The 21,702-nt window shown below is 49.8% G+C and overlaps 9 protein-coding genes across 9 annotated transcripts; 6 read left to right on the top strand and 3 right to left on the bottom strand.

Annotated features, from left to right (window-relative positions):
* Nucleotides 1-280: 280 nt before the first annotated feature.
* Nucleotides 281-1,879, bottom strand: FSST1_004561 (uncharacterized protein; the record flags this gene model as incomplete). The annotated part of the gene is made up of 1 exon (XM_083230748.1): nucleotides 281-1,879. One exon carries the CDS (start codon nucleotides 1,877-1,879, stop codon nucleotides 281-283), a length of 1,599 nt encoding a protein of 532 aa, XP_083087991.1.
* Nucleotides 1,880-3,359: 1,480 nt separating this feature from the next.
* On the top strand, nucleotides 3,360-5,669 carry FSST1_004560 (MRX complex nuclease subunit; the record flags this gene model as incomplete). The annotated part of the gene is made up of 4 exons (XM_083230746.1): nucleotides 3,360-3,375; nucleotides 3,427-3,554; nucleotides 3,607-4,699; nucleotides 4,747-5,669. 4 exons carry the CDS (start codon nucleotides 3,360-3,362, stop codon nucleotides 5,667-5,669), a joined length of 2,160 nt encoding a protein of 719 aa, XP_083087990.1.
* Nucleotides 5,670-6,333: 664 nt separating this feature from the next.
* FSST1_004559 (carbon-nitrogen hydrolase) lies at nucleotides 6,334-7,641 on the top strand (the record flags this gene model as incomplete). Its single annotated transcript, XM_083230745.1, has 2 exons — nucleotides 6,334-6,822; nucleotides 6,874-7,641. The coding sequence occupies 2 exons, from the start codon at nucleotides 6,334-6,336 to the stop codon at nucleotides 7,639-7,641; spliced, it is 1,257 nt and encodes a 418-aa protein (XP_083087989.1).
* Nucleotides 7,642-7,787: 146 nt separating this feature from the next.
* FSST1_004558 (WLM domain-containing protein) lies at nucleotides 7,788-8,855 on the bottom strand (the record flags this gene model as incomplete). Its single annotated transcript, XM_083230744.1, has 1 exon — nucleotides 7,788-8,855. The coding sequence occupies one exon, from the start codon at nucleotides 8,853-8,855 to the stop codon at nucleotides 7,788-7,790; it is 1,068 nt and encodes a 355-aa protein (XP_083087988.1).
* Nucleotides 8,856-10,286: 1,431 nt separating this feature from the next.
* FSST1_004557 (uncharacterized protein) lies at nucleotides 10,287-11,423 on the bottom strand (the record flags this gene model as incomplete). Its single annotated transcript, XM_083230743.1, has 2 exons — nucleotides 10,287-11,351; nucleotides 11,403-11,423. 2 exons carry the CDS (start codon nucleotides 11,421-11,423, stop codon nucleotides 10,287-10,289), a joined length of 1,086 nt encoding a protein of 361 aa, XP_083087987.1.
* A 544-nt stretch (nucleotides 11,424-11,967) lies between these two features.
* FSST1_004556 (uncharacterized protein) lies at nucleotides 11,968-12,629 on the top strand (the record flags this gene model as incomplete). The annotated part of the gene is made up of 2 exons (XM_083230742.1): nucleotides 11,968-12,153; nucleotides 12,213-12,629. The coding sequence occupies 2 exons, from the start codon at nucleotides 11,968-11,970 to the stop codon at nucleotides 12,627-12,629; spliced, it is 603 nt and encodes a 200-aa protein (XP_083087986.1).
* A 431-nt stretch (nucleotides 12,630-13,060) lies between these two features.
* On the top strand, nucleotides 13,061-13,623 carry FSST1_004555 (uncharacterized protein; the record flags this gene model as incomplete). Its single annotated transcript, XM_083230741.1, has 2 exons — nucleotides 13,061-13,458; nucleotides 13,617-13,623. 2 exons carry the CDS (start codon nucleotides 13,061-13,063, stop codon nucleotides 13,621-13,623), a joined length of 405 nt encoding a protein of 134 aa, XP_083087985.1.
* Nucleotides 13,624-14,989: 1,366 nt separating this feature from the next.
* On the top strand, nucleotides 14,990-15,805 carry FSST1_004554 (DUF3659 domain-containing protein; the record flags this gene model as incomplete). Its single annotated transcript, XM_083230740.1, has 1 exon — nucleotides 14,990-15,805. The coding sequence occupies one exon, from the start codon at nucleotides 14,990-14,992 to the stop codon at nucleotides 15,803-15,805; it is 816 nt and encodes a 271-aa protein (XP_083087984.1).
* Nucleotides 15,806-17,003: 1,198 nt separating this feature from the next.
* On the top strand, nucleotides 17,004-21,438 carry FSST1_004553 (DUF3659 domain-containing protein; the record flags this gene model as incomplete). The annotated part of the gene is made up of 2 exons (XM_083230739.1): nucleotides 17,004-21,266; nucleotides 21,319-21,438. 2 exons carry the CDS (start codon nucleotides 17,004-17,006, stop codon nucleotides 21,436-21,438), a joined length of 4,383 nt encoding a protein of 1,460 aa, XP_083087983.1.
* Between the last annotated feature and the right edge of the window lie 264 nt (nucleotides 21,439-21,702).

The following is a 21,702-nucleotide window of genomic DNA, read 5'->3' as shown; positions in this document are numbered from 1 at the left end:
CATTCTCGTATCACTTTAATTTTTGAAACCGCGCGAGGTTTTGTTCAGAAGCGATAGATGATTATATATGGTTAATAGGTATCAGATCCTCTAAGCTTTAGAGTATAAACATAAACAGCCTAAGAGGGTAGTCTAAATAGCATAAAGTGACCTGCTAATTTCGTCCCTTATGCTCCTAGCAGCATTTCTCTGATACCCCAAGAGGTGAATAGGATGAGATTGATTTCTTTCTTAGTTATCTCAACACTTTAGATTTCTATCTAGAGAATATGACTGATTCCTACGATAACGGAAACCTGAGATCCCTCTCACTTGACCTCCCTGGTTGGCCTGGCCTCGCACCCAACATACCCCTACCGAATGGTTCCTGCGTCGTCTGCCCTACTTGGAATATGATCCCCATCGCCGCAAATGCATCCTCAAGCTCCTTTACTTGCTCTTTCGGTGGCGCTTCATAGGGATCCACGGCAACAACGCTCAAATTCGGGAACCGGTGTATCTTCCCTACCGTGCCTAGTAAGTCACGGTGCATTTCTGGCCATGCTAGTACCATTCCTATATGAAGAATGCGTAATGATGAAGGAAGGCTCGCCATGAATATCTCCGGGCCGACATCTTTCATCACCTCAAACCGTTGTTTGCGCTCTTCTTCGTCGTCGAATACAGGTCCATAAAGAAGAAGTTGCTCAATCTCCAGGATCTCAAGACGCGGAAAGTCAACGAAGCTGGCGTCGCCACGTAATGAAGAGTCCCAGCGGAGGAACATTGATACATGTTCTATGATATCTTGTGCGCCGCCAGAAGTGTGTTCCCATGTCGTGGTAGTGTAACATAACCGCCGCAATGATTGACTCACAGGGGCGAGGTGGTTATGTTGAAGAACAGTGTACTTATCCATGTCGCAAAAATACTCGAGATCTTCGAGTACTGGGCTGCGGCGAAGGATTTTGGCTAGATTATCTGGGTCTAAGCCGTGGAGGGAGAGTCGACGAAGACTTGAGAGGGCAGTTTCCCATGGCTCTGCTCGAAAACGCTCGCGTAGAGGGATATCTGTTCCACAGTCGGCATCGCTGGCCGCTAATATCTCTAGGTTCTGGGCTTTGACTAACACATCCTGCATTTGCTGAATGTGACAACACTCATCAGGATTCTTGACCTGGCCCGGCAACACTAAATATTTGAGATTCGGTAGGTAGAAGGGCGAGTCTCTTATGTACTGTAGCCTCTCTGAAGAAGATCGATAAATGAGAAGTTGTTCAACAAAGGGTGTAGCCATGATGGAAGCTTCTTGCAGCCATTTTGAGTCAACTCGTTCATATGAAGGCAGAGCACGAAAGCCAGCGCGCTCACCGGCTTGTCGAAACAAATCTTGCATATCTGGGGATATCTTTCCCACAGTGTCTTCTTTTAATGCAAAAAGTGCCAGTGCGCGCACATTCTTCGCCAGATCGGGTCTTTGAAGCAGTGTGCGAAGAAACACACTCAAATTCCTAACCTCGCAGCTCCTGGCGCCGGTACCATTCAAACAGTCAGGACTATTCGATAAATCTGACTGTCTTCCGGAATGATAGCAGTGATATAGAATAGGCTGCCCTATGCTCCGTAAGCGTCGACATGTGCGGCTTAACCGCGACAGTGCCTGCTGAGCCTCGATGGCGTGGTCAATCTGGTCAGGCGGGAGATCGACAACATGTGCATGCTGGCAATGCACACATAGATTGCGGCAGATCGCAGTGAAGATCTCAACAGGTAGATCCTCTATGGAAAGGCAGCGTCGTTTACACCAAAAGAAAGGAACATCGGCTTGGAATATCGGCTGAGGAGACCAGAATGCTCCTCCTTGGAGGACATCCCTGTCCATCCTTGCGACGAGATGCATTATGGTATGATCGTGGTGGGTTTGAGATTGTATGTTCAAGGACGTGGGTTATAACAGCCAGTAAAGGATGAAGGTCTTGGATGGGGTTGTTATAAGGCCGGAAGAGCGAGTATTTGAACAGCAAAAGTTGGACAGCCTTAACGAAACACAGACTATTGAAGGAAGTAATCGATATAAACCTTCCTGGGATTAAACGTGGCCAAGTACGAGCAATAGGAGATTCTTGAACCGGATTTGAAAGAGGGAGTGGATCGCAGGTTCATCCACGGCCTGCCTACCTATCTTACGATGGCGCCTCACAAGCAGGCCTCCCTTGAACGCTGAAGAAACGGGGAAGTTTACCCAGTCGCAATAGGTCGGGAGAAATCCTTAGAGGGATCAAAGACGAAGCTTGTGGTTTAGCCAATCGGTGTTTCACGTTGCTCTCTCACCACTTTACACCGAAAAGAAACCTTCAGGTGCGGCATAGACGTACTACCTATCCAGGATGAAAGACAAGGATCATGCCCATAGAAATAGCCTTTCCGTCCTTGACTCCTTTTTGGGCATATGTGCGTTGATCTAGGAAGGTAGTAGCTTCGGGCGTACGGAGAGGCTGAGAATGGGCCGGTGTAAGCAATAAGCCATGAATAAGCATTGATGTTTATAATAAGTAGTACTATAAGAGGAGATGCCAATAGATAACATCATGAAATGCAGAGACAGAACCGTTGAATGACGACCTAAGAAAAAGAAAAGAAAAGATTAGTGTACCATGCTTCTGGGATATTTACTCTAACGTTAGATGGTTAAGAAAGCGAAGCGAGTAGGCGAGGAGCAGAGTATCAGGTCGCTGCAAGTCGACTAAAACGTGATGGACACTCCACATTCCACGATCACAGTGGCCTCATTATTGATCAGCCAAGCTTCCAATAAAGTAATCTAAAGTTCCTCAATGATGACAGGCTCAGGGTCATGGGTTGTAGCATTCGCGTATCGAGCCCCTTCGCTTCTCCATATCGAGCAATAGTCAAGGTGAAGGAATGACAGGGCTAGAGCACAGACGACGGAACGAGGCCGAGAACCTTGCTAGACTTAAACATGGTCTGATGTTTGATCAAACAGGTACGAGTTCAATGAAGATGATAATTAATTAAACTTCAGCGTTGGACCTGACTCGTGGTGGATCTAAAGTTAGTCGTCAAATGCAGGATCCCGCTGCCATTCAACGTCGGCGGGCCTTTTTAGAGCGTTCTGGTTGCTTTTCCAGAACAAAGTGACATTTGACAGCTGAGAAAAGATGAGCCGTCATATTTTTGGTCAGAAACATTCGACACAGTTGAGTGATGAAGTGCACGTGACCTCGCACCCGGGCGCGTCACCTTCCAGGCTGCCACTCGCGTCTCACCGGACCAAGACATGCTTACCGCGTAAAGCACGTTGCAGCAGTCACAACTTTGGAGGTGGTCACACGAATTGTCAGCCGTTCAACGCCTGAAAGATGCCAGAGTTTAGCGGTAAGATCTTAATCTGACTTAAGCGTCAGCTTCTCTTACTAACGGCCGCAGAGGCGGACACAATCCGCATCCTTGTTGCGACCGACAATCATGTCGGCTATGAAGAGCGTGATCCTATCCGCAAGGACGACAGTTGGAGATCCTTTGACGAGGTTCTGAACCTTGCTCGAACTGAAGATGTACGAAGCCATCAATTATCCATTTCTACCATGGCAGCTTCTAACTTGTTAGGTTGACATGGTCCTCCTTGCCGGTGATCTCTTCCATGACAACAAACCCTCCCGAAAATCCCTTTACCAGGTCATGCGTACTCTCAGACAGAACTGCTTAGGCATGAAACCTTGTCCGCTAGAGTTTCTTTCTGATGCTGCAACTGTGTTCGAGGGTGCTTTCCCACATGTCAATTACGAAGACCCCGATATCAACGTTTCGATTCCTGTCTTTTCCATCCATGGCAACCATGACGATCCCTCTGGCGAGGGCAACTTTTGTTCACTAGATTTGTTGCAAGCGAGCGGACTACTCAACTACTACGGCCGAGTACCCGAGGCAGACAACATCGAGGCCAAGCCGATTATGTTGCAAAAGGGACTTACAAAGTTGGCCCTCTTTGGAATAAGCAACGTCCGAGACGAGAGAATGTTTCGAACATTTCGAGACCACAAAGTCAAATGGTTTCGACCAGGTGCTCAGCTGGGAGATTGGTTCAATCTGTTGGCCGTCCATCAGAATCACCATGCACACACAGCCACATCTTATCTCCCGGAGAATGTCCTGCCGGATTGGTTGGATTTAGTGGTCTGGGGTCATGAACACGAATGTCTGATTGATCCTACACAGAACCCTGAAACTGGATTCCACGTCATGCAGCCCGGTTCCTCTGTCGCGACTTCTCTTGTGCCTGGTGAGGCTGTTCAGAAGCATGTCGCTATCGTCAGTGTGACGGGCAAAGACTTCAAGGTCGACAAGATCCCGCTCAAGACTGTGCGTCCGTTCGTCACACGAGAACTCAATCTTGCCCAAGACAAGCGCTTCAAGGGTCTGGACAAAAAGAAGGACAACCGTCAGGAGGTGACCCGGAAATTGATGGAAGTGGTTGAGGAAATGATTGAAGAGGCCAACGCAGACTGGGAGGCAATTCAAACAGAAGACGAAGCTTTGGAAGAACGGCCTCTTCCACTAATCCGTCTCAAGGTCGAGTACACGGCACAAGATGGCGGTCAATTCGAGATTGAGAACCCTCAAAGATTCTCGAATCGATTTGTCGGCAAAGTGGCCAACACGAATGATGTGGTCTACTTCTACCGTAGAAAGACAGTGTCGCGTAAGTCATCATGGTGGTCAACTACAAACTCAACTAACACATCATAGGAGGCAAGGCAAATGCTGCCAATCCAACAGAATCTCTTGAGGCACTTGAAGGTGTTGATGACATGGTCAAAGTCGAGAATCTAGTGCAAGACTTTCTATCGGCACAATCTCTCAAGGTTTTACCTCAAGGACCTTTCGGTGATGCCGTAACCCAATTCGTCACGAAGGATGATAAGCATGCGATGGAACTTTTTGTATCGGAACATCTAACGGGTCAAGTTAAGTCCATGCTGGGTCTGGAATCAGACGACGAAGATTTAAACAGTGCCATGGACATTTATCGTACAAGAATTGAGCAGCAGCAGGCTAGAGGCTTACTCACTGCACCAACAGAAAGGAAGAGAGTTCTTAAACCAAAGCCTTCAACTTGGGACAGCGATTTTGATGGCGCCTGGGAAGAAGAACCAGATGCCTGGACATATGAGGATGACCAGCAGGCTGGAAGCGCGCGTGCACCCGCACCGGCTAAGAAGGCTGCACGAGGAAAGGGCAAAGCAGCACAGGAAGATGAAGAATTGATGGACCAAGATGAGCCGCCTGCCAAAAAGCCAGCGGCCAAACGAGCAGCGCGCACCACCAAAGCCAAAGCAGCACCGGCCAAAAAGGCACCCCCTAAAGGCAAAGGCCGCAAGGTATTCGAGGATAGCGAGGAAGAGGAAGAGGAGGACGTGGTAATGGAATCAGAAGATGAACCAGCTCCCCCACCCCCAAAGACACGACGAGCTGCTGCGACCAAGAGCAGTGCCAAGACTACGGCAGCTAAACCAGCGGCCAAGAACACACGGCAGACTAAGCTGAACTTTTCACAGTCACAGAAGAGCGGTACGCAAAGCAAGGCGGTTGAGATTAGCGATGATGAGATTAGCGACGATGATGCGTTTGAGCCAGCACCTGCGCCTGCACCACGTACTCGACGAAGATAGTCGGTTGTGTACAGATACCCAGATGAGACTGTAAGAGGACAGAAAAGTTCAACTATTTAACGATGAATTGAGCAAATAGACACTCTAATGACCAAGAATATCATGTTCACCCTTTGGGGTATCAGAAACATTAGTCGCTGGGAGCATAAGGGACGAAATTAAAAGGTCACTTTATGCTATTTAGACTACCCTCTTGGGCTATTTAATTTTTATATCCTAAAACGATTGTTCTGGTACCTCATAACCACCCTCTCTGACTCCTGTCCTCTGACTCCCATTCTCCGACAACGCTTCTACCTTCGGAGCCGAAGCCGAAGCTGAAGTACATGAAATCGAGCTGCGGGCCGCAGGCTGCGGGGTAGCGTTTCCCAGATGGTCTAGCTTCGCGGCTTCTCACTTGTCACGAATCGGATGAAGAGCTACCTTACAAATCAGACATGGAAATGAGGCGCCGAGACATTGTAAGTTTAAAGACACTGTGACTGTGTAGTAATAGCTCGATTAGTTGAATTGACTGCCCCGCTCGTTGTTGCATCATAACATAACATAACTCCCCGTCTTGTCTTGTTAGTCTGGTCTGACTGTGTATATATATATGTACAAATCCTCTTCCACAACTGATCGTCTCACTCTCAATTCTCTTCGTATATAAAGATCATATACAATGGCGGCAGCTGGTCACATCCGTCTTGGCTCTGCCTCCCCCGGCACTGCATCTTCCACGGCAGAGACAATAGCCCTCATCGACACCCTCGCACAGCGCGCCGCATCCGAGCACATTGACATTCTCCTCCTTCCCGAGGCCTTCATAGGCGGCTACCCTCGAGGCAGCTATTTCGGCTGTAGAATCGGCGACCGCAGCGCCGCTGGTCGCGACGAGTTTGCTCGCTACTTTGATCAGGCCATTGACCTGGGCGATACCGTGGGACCAGGTGGTGGCGGCGCCGGCATCAAATGGGTCAAGAGGCAGATTGGCGAGGAAGATGAAGTTCGTGGTGATGGTTCGCGCGAGGAGCTGGAGCGCATTGCCAGGGATACAGGTGTCTTTGTAGTCGTGGGGTGCATCGAGAAAACGGGTGGTAGCTTGTACTGCTCTGTTGTATATGTTTGTCCCAATGAGGGTATGCTAGGAAAGCGTCGCAAAGTCCTCCCCGTACGAAACCTCAACTTTCTTGGTGTCTCTTAACTAACAGTCTCTTTCCAGACCGGCACTGAACGTCTCATCTGGGCACAAGGCTCACCGAGCACCCTCCGCGCCGTGACGACCGTCATTCGAGGCATTCGCATCAATCTCGCCGCTGCCATCTGCTGGGAGAGCTACATGCCCCTTCTCAGACAGAGTCTCTACTCTCAAAACATCAACCTGTATCTTGCCCCCACGGCTGATTTCCGCGATGCCTGGTTGGGTCTTGCACGCACTATCGGTGTTGAGGGCCGTTGTTTCGTTGTCTGCAGCAACATGTGCGTTCCCAAAGATGCGTCCGCTGAGACGAATGGTAACGGCAACGGTCCCGCTGTTCGAGAACGTCGTGGCTCGTGTATCACGGAGGAGGGTTTTGAAATCGCCCTTCCGAAATCCCCTACTCGTCAACGCCGTCGTAGAAAGTCTGTCTTTGACGAAGATGGAAATGAGATTGTTCTCGGATGCGAAGACGACGGCGAAGCTCCTCCTCCTCCTCCTCCTCCTCCTCCTCCCGCTACACGACCACAAGTCGCCGCTCCAAAGACATCAGAGACTGTCTTTGACAAATCTGACTACATCTCACCTGGTGGCTCGTCAATCGTATCGCCGTTCGGAGATGTCCTTGCTGGACCTCAGTGGGGTGACTCTGACGGTTTGATCTTTGCTGATGTGGATTTCCGCGATTGTATCAGAGGTCGTTTGGATCTTGACACTGCGGGAAGTTACTCTCGAAATGATGCATTCCATTTCAGTGTTGAAGGGTTGAATCTAGATCCTCTGCCTTACTAATGAAGCGTAGGTAGAGGGGTCATAGTGTATGAATAAATAGTTATCAGATTGTAACGCTATATATGACGCCTATATGAGATGCCAATGCTATTGTCCGTCTATGGTTATCCTAACGCCTCGCCACTTGTAATCGTAAAATAATGCTATCATTGCTTGGACTCATCACCGGGTGGTGTCTGTCGTCCACGTTGCTCTTCTAATACCTTGCGCTCCGTCTCAACTTGCTTCCGCTGTCTCTCAAGAGCTGCTTGCGCAAGGACTTCTCTCCTACTCAATCCAGCAGCAGAACCACTCGAGTTGGTACCGCCTAGCACAAACTCACCACCTGTCCAACCGCCGAAATCCTCAGGGTAATCCTCCTCGTCCTCTTCGTCATTTCCAGAGATGGTATACCGCGACGTCTCGCCGATGGTGTGTCCGCCAGACTTCCAATCCGCAGCATCGACCTCGCGCTCAATCTGGTGACACAAGTCCCAGAAATCTCTATTATGCGGACTGTGCACGTTGTGTGCTAGTTCGTGACACAGTGTTTTGCGAATGGTCTTGTAATCGCGATATCCATCATGTGCATCGGTTCGCAAGCGCAGTTCGATCGCCTCGCCATTATTTCGATTCAGGCCGAGGAGTCGACTCGTGCCCTCATGTGTCGTCTGCGTGTTTGAAAGAGGTTCCATCTCTGTAAGGATTCCGACGGTGAATTTGTGTTTTGTCATGGTGGCGCGAATGCCAGGGTCTTCTTTGAGTCGCATTAGGAGCTTCTGGCTGCGCTCTGGATTCGGGAGACCCTGGAGTGGTCTCACTTGGAGGAAGGTATACTGCGATTCTTCTGGTTTTCGACGGGGCGTCGCATGTCGTGCTTTACTACGTTGTGCCATCCTCGCAGCGTTGCGCTGGGCCACGCGCTCGGCCATATCCTGAACTTGTTGTATCTCGGCTGCCGGTGATCCCATAAGCGTCAAAGCCTTGCCCTTTAGGTCTGTGAGGGGCATATCGGGGTTCTTGAAGGGTGCTTTGAGGAGGGGAGTTTTAGGCGCGATGATCTTTTGATTTGCGACAGGTACATCGAGGCTGGCTTCGATTTCGGCGAAAAGGTCTGTGATGGTCGCATCTTCGGGGAAGGATAGTTCGTATGTTACTTTTCGATGTGTGATGGAGAGCGTGAGCCAGGTTTGCTGCTCGTTGTCGGACATGGGAGAGTCGTCGCAGTCGGCCATGTTTGTAACGCAGCGAAGTGGCGATGGGTTCTTTAGACAAGTTATGGTTACGGTTTATGCCAATGGCAAGGATATAGATTAATAGATAGATAGATATAAAATGGAGCAGATATGAGTGATATGAAATGATAGAGGCGAAAGGCCTTATTATATGATTTTGGATATTGTAAGCAAGAAGGCAACATAAAGTGAAACTATCGTGTTCGGAAATGTTCGGTTTTTTGCTTTGTAATACGTCACTGTCACCGCCTAAACGCCACTATAAGCAGACTTGGACTTGGTGATGATTACATACAAATAGAGACAATGGGATTGTTGGTAAATCCCGATAAATCCGGGTTTTAAATTATAATGAATATATCTAGAATTAATTAGAAAGCTCTAGTGATCAAAGAGGAATATCATTGCTTTACTTTGCTGTATGCGCATGGTTGAGTCTTTTGACTTACATGGCTGACATATCTAAATCGTCAACCAGGTACTCCTCTTGCTGACAATCTCAATCAATCTGGACCCTTGTTTAAATGAAAGATTCCGAATAATTAATTAATAGAAAATGGTATCATTATTATGAGTCGATAAAACGTAAACCACCACAGGATCAATTATTACAATTGAGTGGGATGAAGTACCCTAAACCGCTCCTCAAAGTTGAACATCTAAGCGTATATACATCGCCACGATAAACCCAAGTATATTGCGTACTAACTGGATCTAAGATCTGAGCACAACTAGAAATCTCTTGGCTCGCTTATTAGAACAGTTAAACAAAGCACGACCCATAACAATGGGAGCCTTCTTGTGCCACAGGAACCACAGACCAGGTCTCATCACCAGCCTCACCTAACCAAGTATGTATAGAGTAACTATTATCGGTAGATCTCCCGCGAAGCGACAAACTAAGTTACAGAAAACCCGTTGAGATCTTCCGACCGATCATACCTTAGCTCCCTTTTTTACCATAGCGCGTAGGTTACAACTGAGACACATCGATCACCTGAACTAACTCAGGTACTATCGTTTGACAGAAAGTTTATTAAGAGGCGGGTAGATTTTAGATCATGTCCTCACCCGAACAAGTGTCACGTATCACACAAGACTACAAAGAAACTTAAAAATGACTCTTTGTTTTCAATCCTACATATACACAAGATTGTAAAGTAAAAGAAAAATGAGAGAAGCCGTTACTTCATTCATGCCCAAACGCCGTCAAACATATATCGTCGTTTCGTCGCCTGGATTATATATAAAACAATGGATAATAACCGTAATAATAACAGCAAAAAGCGTCATCTCGCTCATGCTCCCTCCCTGCGAGTTACATGTCACTATTGGCTATGCACTTTGTCAGATGAGAAGGGCGGACAATATAAGCAAGGGGTCCGCAACTGGGGATAGGATAGGATAGGGGATGATTGGGGAGTTGTTGACTTACAGTAGTGCCAATGTGAGATCACCGTGGATTCTCGCCTTGAGTTCGATTTCGATTTCGAGGTTGAGCTCCAGATGCAGACTGAGGGCGTCACTCTTACCGCCGCCGCCACCCTGTTGTTGTTGCTGCTGCTGCTGCATCTGCTGTTGTTGTTGTTGCTGTTGTTGCATCTGCTGCTGTTGACGCTGTTGCTGCTGCATCTGCTTGTTCTTTTCGTCGCTTGCGGAGAACTGTTTTCGACCCTCATCGTCAGATTCTTCGTCGAGCCAAGCTGGGCGTCGGCGTTTTACGTCGTCTACCTTTTTGTTTCCTCGCCTACCGCCTCGGCGAGCGGGCTCTTTTTGCTGAGGCGGGGTAGCAGGCTCATCCTCCTCTTCCTCGGACTCAGACTCAGACTCGTCGTCTTCAGAGTCCTCTTCCTCGGAATCATCTTCGGAGTCATCCTCAGAATCAAAATCGTCGTCATCATCTTCAGACTCAGACTCGCTCTCCTCCTCTTGCTTGACAGGTGGCTGTCGCTTCTTCTGCTGGGGTTTGGCCTCTTCGGACTTGTTGCTGGCCTCAGCCTTTGCCTGCTCAGGCTTGGAGTTGGCGTCGTCTTCTTCCTTCTTCACCTCCTCAGGCTTCTTGTCATCAGACTTGGCCTGCTCAGGCTTATCTTCAGGCTTTGATTCTTCAGGCTTGGACTCTTCAGGCTTGGACTCTTCAGGCTTGGACTCTTCAGGCTTGGACTCTTCAGGCTTTGACTCTCCAGGCTTGGACTCGTCAGGCTTTGACTCTCGAGATTCGGCTTGCTCAGGCTTCTCCTCCTTGTCACCGGGTGTCTCGGCCTTTGCGTTCTCTGTGTCGGGCTTGGACTCGTCCTTGTTAGAATCATCCTTGGACTCAGACTCATTTTGACCTTGCTGCTGCTGGTCTTGGTTCTGGTTGTCGCCCTGGTTCTGATTCTGGTCCTGTCCTTGTTGCTGGTCGTTGTCATCGCCTTGCTGCTGACCGAATGGGTTGTTGTCGTTGTTGTCCTGCTGGTTCTGTCCAGGGGACTGAGGGGAGTCCTTCTGCTCGTCCTAGAGGAATTTAATTCCCGGCCAGATACTCTCACTTACAATAGAACTTACTTGTTGGTATGATGTAGACATGGTGATTGATGTTTTACTTTGATGTTTTGCTTAGTGTGTAGATGGAGTGAAGTAAATGCAATGGCTTGCTTGATATGTTTTGCTGACAATTAATGAAATGAATTTTCTATGCTAAATGTTCTGCGCAAGAGATAGCTTTTGAGATTTAAGACGTTGCAGATAAAAAAAACCTGTTGACGAGGCTTGACTGACGCAATGAGTGTCATTCTATCCCGTTCCTCGAACTCGACCCATAAAGAACCGGTTTCTACTTGTATGGGTTGTAAGGCAGTTACTACCTGGACAAATCAAATACAGGTCAAGGTGACGTAAAAAATGGCATGCAAACCCTGGCCATATGACGTTGTCACTCCCTCAGAATGGGTTGAAGGTGTGGTAGGGTAGTTACAGGGATCATGCATTTACTGTGTGGCTGGTGTAAATGGAAACTGGGTCCCGATTCTACAAAGTGGACTGAAGTCATGCAGTGACTGAGTGAGTCTTCATCATCCTTCACCTATTGTCCAAGAAAAGCAAAACAAGAACAAGAACAAGAACAGATACCATGGTTATCGGATTACTCGCCATCGCGGCTATCCCAACCGTCACAGGCGTGGGTAACGCAGTGAGTGCGCAAAAGAGACAGAATGAGAGCATGAGCAAGGAACAAGAAAAGTTTCATCTCACATTTATGCTACGGCAGAATGGAAAGATAGAAGAAGTTGGACAAGGAGTTTTGATTGACAAAAAGGTGAGCCACTCATCATTCTCTTCTCTTCTCTCTCTCTGTTGCGATACTAATGATATTAGATGTATCTTAACCTCTCAGACGCACCAGTTCAAGGCTACAGATTTCTAGGATGGTTCTTCAAGTATCCAAGTGATGAAGGCCATCTGGGGCTGGTGAGCATGGTATCTGACGACCCTCCAGCGCTCAACTGGATCTTTGTCGACAAGGACACGCATGCCGTGACATTTGGGGGCAAGAAGGACACCATCGACCACGTCATAGGACCCTGGGGCTGGACGGCAGATGAGAAATTCTTGACTCTAAAGGGCGACCATGATTCGTTTGTGGCGGTGCGAGACGATGATGGGAAATGGTCCGTCTACTGGGACCCGGAGGGTGATATCGAGGACGAGATAGATGATGAGGAGAGATGCCAGCCAGTGAGGCTTCGAAGAAGACCGCAACTTGGCATGGAGAGCAGCTATGTTAAGAAGTGATTTACAGCAGATATTCCCCCGTACAGTATAATTACCGGTAATAACAAAGATATATGCGTCCGTAATCACCCAACGTCAACTAATAGATGGCTGGGGGCTTCAAGTCCGGGGGGCTGCACGTTGTAATGCATTGCACTGTAAGCCCAAAGTTGGAGGAGGGCTGCAAGGTCATGTTAAAGTGGGTTGCCTTGAGCAAGGGTATCCGACTGGATTTACCATCTCGATCATGACCTCATGGGGGTCCAAATCCTGTTATGAGGTTTTGGAGTGAAAGAGTAGCTCAAACTTATATCACCTTGATTTCTAGACTCGTTTCTTCTTAGTGAGAAACCATCAACTTTACCTGCATTCATACAAACACCAACTAATACACACACTACATCTTTGTACTTTACAACCAACTAGCCAGCGACTCTTTTATTCCATCCATCATGTCTTCTATGGAAAAGGACCGCGTCGAATCTGACGAACAGACCATGTCCAGCGAGGAAGCTCCCCGACGAGAGCGCCGCAGCAAGAAGAAGAGCAGCAAGTCTCGCCGACAAGGCACTCAGCAGCAGCAGCAAGGCGGTGGTGGTTCAGGACCTCTTGACCAACTCCCTCTGGCTGGTGACCTCGGCAACACAGTCGGCGGCGTCACAGACGGCGTGAGCAACACCCTAGGCGGCGTTACGGGAGGCCTTGGAGGTCTCACAGGCGGCCAGCAGCAGCAGGGTGGCGGCGGTGGTGATGCCGGCAAGGACACTCTTCGACTTCGTCTAGATCTCAACCTCGATATTGAGATTCAACTCAAGGCTCGTATTCATGGTGATCTCGAGCTCTCTCTACTGTACGTATATGTCTCTTCCCTTTTCGTCCCCCTCTTCTCTTCCCCTCCAAAAATCTGGCCGTTGTATCTTACTTGGCTTTCAAATCTCCAGAACGGGATAAAAATCGCCGCGATGAATATCTTTATGCAGAGGCTAATAATTGCTTTGCGCTGTGCAGAAACTAAGAAGCTGGTCTGTCTTGCTGGCTGCTTATCGTTTTGTTATTCATGTCATGATGGTACCCATGTAATGTTATGTTAGCTACTGTTTTCACAATAGCTCGATCAACAAATGGCGGCGCAACATGGTGTTTTTATTAAATAATGATGGTCTTTTTTTTATATATATTTTTGGGAGAAGGAATAAACACAATACAACGCAGATACTACCATGCTAGTACAATCTCATATCATTATTCGCGAGTGTGCAACTAAACAATTAGTGGTTAAAGAGTGACGAAAAGTATCATATCATATCTCCATGACAAGAGAATATGACACGACATGACATGATATCCTAAACTTAGCAAGGTTAGACGGATCCAGTTCCAACGTTATATCCCGAAACTCAAAGAGACACATCCAAGAAAATCAAGACTGCCAAGGATCAGAAGCAAGCCACAAAATAAATCAAGGAGAAATGCCACGCAAGCCACCGTCACCATCCTCATCAAGTTTAGTTTCCTTTTAGTTTAGTCCTTGTTTCATACAAACCCGTTGTTCCAGCACCAGGAACCAAGCTTCGAGCGATTAGACTGGCACCAAAGCTTGGTCTAGACACAAAAGAACACTGCAAGAAAAAAAACAGGGACTAGGTTTGGACTTGCTTCCCACCAATCAGAGGCTCCATCTGTACAGCTGCCAGGGTTCAATTTGTCCTGTCTCATCTTGCTTATATCCCTGCTAGTGTCGAAATCCCCCTCCGAAGTTCCCGCCATCACGATGAGCGATGACGATCAGAGATTATCCTGTTAGTTACCGTACGGTAGTATTTTCATTTATGCGGCTCTATTCTCTGTAACAACTACATGATGATAATACCGTCACTCTTGCGTGTCCTTCAGGGGCGTTGCTGCATAGAAGAATGGAAAAGGATCCTTCAAACGACCCCTAGAGACTATTCCCCTCTCTTTTCTCCTCGGGCTGGGTCCTGTCAGTTGGACTAGTCTCCCCTAGCTAAACACTTAGGCTCTACTCCGTACTGTAGTCGGATCTGTAGGCAAGCTAAACGAGGTCGGGTTTCCAAGTTTATGTATCTTATCTGTCGTCATGTCCCCGCACAAACCATAGCTCGAGCCACACTCACAGCACATAGCAGCAGCCCTTTTTGGCATCTTGAGCAGTAGTGGCAGTGGCGGTGACTCTACTTTTTCTCTCTCACTCCCTCACTCACTCACACACTCTCTGCCATCTCCATACTCCAGCCATATTTCTCTTAGACCCAGACCCCCCAGCCCAGGAAATCCAGGATCAGTCCCGGCCAGGATCAGCAACAGCCGCAGAAGTTGCCACAAGGACCACATACCGCTTACACCAAGGAATAATAGCCGCAATGTCCAACCATTCATCCTCATCCTCCACCCCTGAGGGCGATCCTACGCACAGCACTTACGAGGTCAATGTCCCAGTCCGCAAAGGACGAACCTCTGAGCCAAAAGTTGAGAACCCAGAGATCCGCATCCCCAGGATAAAGCCAGTCTCGGATACCAGCAGTGGCACCACCACAGACCAGCAGCAGATGCCACAGCCACAAAATCAAGAAATGGATCTTCAGAAACTCGCGGCTGGCCTCGATGGCAAATACGTCGACGAGTTCGGCAACATCCTTGACTGGGACGGCACCGTCCTTGGTCGAGTCCAAGGCGACCTTCCTTCTATGGTAGGGCGACCAGTCACGGTTGACGGACAAGTTCTCGACGAGGACGGCGAAGTGGCTGGCCAAGTATGTGACAACTATATTGAGCCAGAGCCACCGAAACTCAAACCCTTGGCCTCGGGAGGACTTAAAGTCGATGATGAAGGCTACATCTACGATGACCAGGGAAACAAGATTGGCAGACTCGATAAGCCGATAAAAGACGGAGCCGACAAAGTTTCCGAGAGCCTCAAAGGCGATCAAAAGCAAGGTCAAGGTCAACAGGGCCAGGGTAGTGGTGGAAATACCGGCACCACAGACACTAATAACGGTGCTCCCAAGCCACCGAGGCCTGACGAGCTGTTCCTGGATGTCAAGTCGACATATGATGGTATTCAGCTCACCATCAAGATTCCCACTGTCTTCAACAGCAGAATGGTGCGCGAGACCAAGAGCAGCGGCAGCCAGACGACCGAAACAGCAGTGGCAGAAGTTAGTAGCGGTAATCGATAGTGCAGTACTTACGTACATTTTTTGGCGCGTTTCACAATTGTCCAACCCATATCCATGTAAGTGACCATGTAAGTCAGTAAGCCAAGACCCAGCCCAGAAGCAACGCAGGCCATCAGACTTACATACATATGAATCATATGTATGTATGTATTCGTATGAGTGCAAGTGCGTACAGTACATCAGCCTTCTTCTTACATACCTGTTCTTCACTCCTTACTCCTCACTTTCACTCCTTGAATCCCATTCCCAAACACCCCCTCCACACCTCGGAATACGTAAACCTCATAGGGTAACCCCTCCCCGTTGGTTTGCATTCACGCTAGATTTGCCTAGTTCATGTCCATCATTCATTCATTCACTGGGACTTACACTTATCGTGTACCTTTTGTTTTCACCTGCCTTTCTGGCAGTTAGAACCTGCTACCGCAGTACACTATCCGCTCTACTGCACGTGAAGTCCACGCAACCGCATTTCCCATCTGCCAAAACCCCAGCTCTGTCCAGTTTTCTCATCTCGATCCAAACCATGAATGTGCAAGATCGCCTGCATCTTCCACATCGAGTGTGGCAGCCTCTGCCCCGCAAGCCTGTTTTTCCCAACCGTTCCTCATTATCTTCGGGACAGTCTAGACAGGGATAGCATCAAACAAGCAGCCTCATCCTTGTGGCTTGCCTGCCTGTACAGCTTGAGCTCTACCCATGTGTGCCTGTTGCGCGCCTAATCCATGCCTTGAGGAGCTGTTTATAACGTCATATAACAGCTCTCGCCACACCATCCCGCGCTCCCCATCCCCATCATGACGTGTGGCTGTTGCAGCTGTCGTTCGACAACAGGTGCGGCGCAGGCAGCTCATAGGAAGAGAGTAGCTAGATGTGGTGTTCACACTGACGTTGTGATTGCTAGTTGACGTGATTGAAAGATGCTTGAACGGTTGTTGTAAAACTTGTTTTGCATTAGCTCTGCGTCCGTATAAGTAGTCTAAGATATGTGGTGGTTGCAGCTTTCCGAAAGAAAAGTATCAATTCATCTTATAATTTTGGCCAACTTACAAAGCGTTAATCAAAACAAAACTATACCTATTCCCCATTGACACTACGATACCCCCAATTCCATCTCTTATCTGAAAGATACCCTTTTGTTATATCTTGAAGGAGTTGAAGAAGAAGACAATCAACTCAACATACCATCGCCATCATCATGTCTGAGACCAAAGATCTTTCCTCTCAGGTCCAAGACACAACAAAAGATACTGCTTCCAACGAGCAGCAATCCTCTGGTGCGTTTGGCAGTCCCCAACGAAGTTTGGCGCTTATCGTCCCCATTGCAGTCAACTATGACCAATCAGTCCCTAGGAGTGGTGTTGTGAATGATGCTGGTGATATCCTCGACGATGCTGGCAAGACTGTCGGCAAAGTCGCTGACACCGATAACCTCAAGGACCTCGTAGGCAACACCGTCAACACCGCTGGCGAAGTTGTCGACTCTTCAGGCGATGTTCTAGGCAAGACACTGCCAATAGGACAAGGAAAGCCTGAAGAGGGAGAGGACTCCCACGACGAGGAGAAGAGCGAATACACAACCCAGACCAAGGACAAGAAGTCTGGCGGTTTGGGAGACGCTGTCGGCAGCGTTACCAGCGCTGTTGGCGACACAGCCAAGAGTGCCACGGACACTGTCGGCGAAACAACCAAAGGTGCTACCGATGCCGTCGGTGACACGGCCAAGGGTGCTACGGACACTGTTGGCGACGTGACGGACGACGCTGGCGCCAAGTCAGAAGCTACATCCCAAGCCACCGACACCAAGACACCCGCAGAGACCCCCAAGGCCCCCGAAGTCAAGGCAGAGACGCCTGATGTTAAGGACGAGGCATCCGATGTTAATGACAACGCACCCGATGTCAAGGACGAAGCATCTGATGTCAAGGACGAGACGACAGAGCAAAAGGACAACATCACTCTTGAGGATCGAGAGGCACCGGCCGATGCCGACGACAAGCTCAAGGAGGTTGCTCCCGAGTCCGAAGAAGCTAAGGAAGCTACCAAGGACGCTTCTGAGGAGGCCAAGGACATCCCCGAAGAGGCCAAGGAGGACGTTACCTCCAAGGTCGACGAGCAAGATGTCCCCAAGCCCGAGGATGTCGAGGACAAGCTTCAGGAGAAGACTGATGTTGCTAAGGACGAGGCTTCCAAGTCTGAGGTTCCTGAGGGTGACGTTTCCAAGTCTGAGGTTCCTGAGGGTGACGTTTCCAAGTCTGAGGTGCCTGAAGCCGATGTTTCCAAATCCGAAGCTCCTGTCGACGAGGTCCCCAGCGGTGAAACTCCTGCAGATGACGACAAGTCCAAGGCACCTGGTGATGATCTGAAATCTGTTGCTCCCGGAGAGGATGCTGCAGGTGTCACCGACGAGGTCCAGAGCAAGGCCGCCCAGGGCGAGGACGCTGCTCAGGACAAGGTTTCGGAAGCCGACAAGGTTGCTGAGGATGTTCCTGAGGAGGTCCCTGAGGACGCCAAGAGCAAGACTGCTGAGGGTGAGAAAGCCGCTGAAGATCTCCCCGAGGATGCCCAAAGCAAGGTTCCAGAGGGCGAAGATGCTGCTCAGGACAAGCTTGACGAGGGTGAGAAGGCCGCCGAGGAGCTCCCTGAGGATGCCCAAAGCAAGGCTCCAGAGGGCGAGCAAGTCGCTGGCGACGTCGCCGATGAGGCCAAGGATAAGGCTGCGGAAGGTGAAGATGCTGTCGATGAGAAGACCGCTGAAGCTGAGGACGCTGCCAAGGAGCCTCTCGACTTCTCCGTCCTCAAGGGCACCACTGTCGATAAGGAGGGCAACCTCGTCAACGACAAGGGTGACAAGATCGGCAAGATTGTCGAAGGTGAGCTCAAGCAGCTTATCGGCCTCAGCTGTGACGACCAAGGTCAGATCTGGGATAAGACTGGCAAGCAGCTTGGCAAGGCTGAGCCTATCCCCGAGTGGGACCGCGAGCAGAAGGACTTTTCTGTTCTCAAGGGCACTACCGTCAACAAGGAGGGTAACCTTGTAAACGACAAGGGCCACCTCATCGGACGTGTCATTGAGGGCGAGATCAAGCAGCTCGTCGGTCTTTCTTCTGATGACCAGGGTGTCATTTGGGACCGCACTGGCAAGCAAGTCGGCAAGGCCGAGCCCCTCCCTGAGTGGGAGCGTGGTGAGCAGAAGGATTACAGCATCCTGAAGGGCATGACTGTCGACAAGAACGGTAACCTCGTCAACGAGAAGGGTCACCTCTTCGGAAAGGTTGTTGAGGGTGAGATCAAGCAACTTATCGGTCTCTCCTCTGACGATCAAGGTGTCATCTGGGACAAGACTGGCAAGGCTGCTGGTAAGGCCGAGCCTCTTCCCGAGTGGGAGCGCGGCGAGCAGAAGGACTTCTCTATCCTCAAGGGGGCTGTTGTCGACAAGGAGGGTGGTCTCACTAACGATAATGGAGACACCATCGGCAAGGTCACTGAGGGTGAGATCAAGCAGCTCGTTGGCCTCAAGTCTGACGAGAACGGCAAGATCTGGAGAGACGGCAAGGTTGTTGGCCAGTCTGAGCCTCTGGCTGAATGGGAACGTGTCCAGAAGAAGGATCGATCCATTCTCAAGGGAGCTGTTGTCGACAAGGAGGGAGGTCTCACCAACGATAAGGGAGATACCATCGGCAAGGTCATTGAGGGTGAGGTCAAGCAGCTCGTTGGCCTCAAGTCTGACGAGAACGGCAAGATCTGGAGAGATGGCAACGTCGTCGGCCAGGCTGATCCCCTCGAGGAGTGGGATCGTGTCCAGAAAAAGGATCGATCCTCTCTCAAGGGCAGCAAGGTTAACAAGGTCGGCAAGCTTGTTGATTCCAACGGCAACGTTGTCGGAAAGGTTGTTGAGGGTGATCTGAAGGAGCTTCTCGGCAAGCGTTCCGACGAGAACGGTGATATCTGGAACGACTCTGGAGAGGTCATTGGCAAGGGCGAGCCTGTCTCTGCCTCCGAACGTGAGGAGAAGTCCTCAGCTCCCTTCGAGAACTTCCCAGATGCCACCGTCGAGTCTGATGGACGTGTCATGTACCAAGGCGAGCAGGTTGGCGAGGTTATCGAGGGTAACCCCAAGGAGCTCAAGGGCAGCAAGGTCGATGAGGATGGTGACATTCTCGACCGCCGCGGTAACGCCGTCGGTAAGGCCAAGCGCTGGGAAGCTCCCGAGGCTGAGGAGGAGAAGCCCGTCGACAACTCTGCTCTTGCTGGCAAGCGTGTCAACAAGGCTGGAAACCTCGTCAGCGAGTCTGGCGAGATCTACGGTCGCGTCATTGAGGGTGATGCCCAGAAGCTTGTCGGACGCATGTCTGACCGCGATGGAAACATCCGAAGTGAGTCAGGAGACATCATCGGCAAGGCCGAGCTTGTCTCTGAGGGCGAGCGCGGTGGCAAGAAGGATGGTCCTTTCGCCGAGCTCAAGAGCTGCACCGTCGCCAAGGATGGTAAGGTTGTCAACCAAGCTGGCGAGACTGTTGGCCGACTTGTTATTGGAGATGCTAAGGCTCTCGTCGGACGCTCTGTCGATAATGACGGCGAGATTGTCGACTCCAATGGCAATGTTATTGGCAAGGCCGAGCGCTGGGAGGAGCCTGAGAAGGAGAAGTCACACAACCCTCTTGCTGGCCGCAAGGTGAACCGTGAGGGCAACGTTGTTGACGCTGACGGTAACATCATTGGCAAACTCACCAGCGGTGAGATTCTCGACTGCCAGGGCAAGGAGGTTGATGAGGACGGCGATGTCTTTAACCAGAAGGGCAGCGTCGTTGGTCACGTCTCTCTTCTTGAGGACATTCCCAAGGAGGAGGAGCCTGAAGAGGCACCCGAGCCTGAGGGTGAGACCGAGGAGGAGCGCATCAAGCGCGAGCAGGCCGAGGCTGATATCAAGGCTGAGCAGGATGAGGCTGAGAAGAACAAGAAGCTTGCTCAGCAGCTCTCCTACCAGATTGAGCAGACTCTGGAGCGACTCCGACCCATCTGCAAGTCCATCAACGACAAGATCAGCGCTGCTGAGGCTCAGAAGCCTGAGGAACGTGACGAGGAGGAACTTGTCCGACAGGTCAAGCCTCTGATCGAGGATGGCGGTAAGCTTCTTACCGAGTGCAACGGCATCATCCGCGGTCTTGACCCTGATGGTCGCATTGGTCGCAATGCTAAGCAGAAGACTGCTGCTGGTGAGGCTACTCCTGAGGAAGCTCACCTCGCCAACGTTCTCAAGGAGCTCTCTACTGAGATCCAAACCTGTATCGATGAGAGCAAGCGCAAGCTCGAGGGTATGCCCCACGCTAAGAAGGAGATCAACCCTCTCTGGGGTCTCCTTGCCGAGCCTCTCTTCCAGATTGTCGCTGCTGTCGGTCTCCTGCTCAGCGGTGTTCTTGGCCTTGTTGGCAAGCTTCTCGGCCCCATTCTTGGACCTCTTGTAAGTTTCATTCGTCCATTCTATTCTTTCATCTTGCTAACAACATTCCTAGCTGAACGGTCTTGGTCTTGGTGGCCTCCTTGACGGTCTTCTCGGCGGTCTTGGTCTCAAGAAGATCCTCGGAAGCCTTGGTCTTGGTGACGTCGTCGGCACTGTCACTGGAAAGAAATAATCGAAGGAGCATGATTAATTGAAGGGTATCATCATTTAATGGGGATTTTATTTTGTAAAATGATTTTTAGCTAGGAGTTAAGTTAGTTTTATGAATTTCACGAACAAGTTAGGCCAATGATGATGAGCTCTGAAATGAGGTGGGGAGTTTGTGAAGAATCCGATTGTGGTTTAGTTCACGTGTGCTGAGTCATCATTAAAATTCCCGACTACAAATTTCTGACTTTTTTTTTCCACAAGCTTCAATGATTCCCATCCTTCAACA

Source organism: Fusarium sambucinum, chromosome I (genome assembly GCF_050947815.1).
Source record: "Fusarium sambucinum isolate potato_lamoka chromosome I, whole genome shotgun sequence".
Classification (NCBI taxonomy): domain Eukaryota; kingdom Fungi; phylum Ascomycota; class Sordariomycetes; order Hypocreales; family Nectriaceae; genus Fusarium; species Fusarium sambucinum.
The sequence above is the reverse complement of the archived record's forward strand: the minus strand, read 5'-3'. Positions and strand labels throughout refer to the sequence as shown.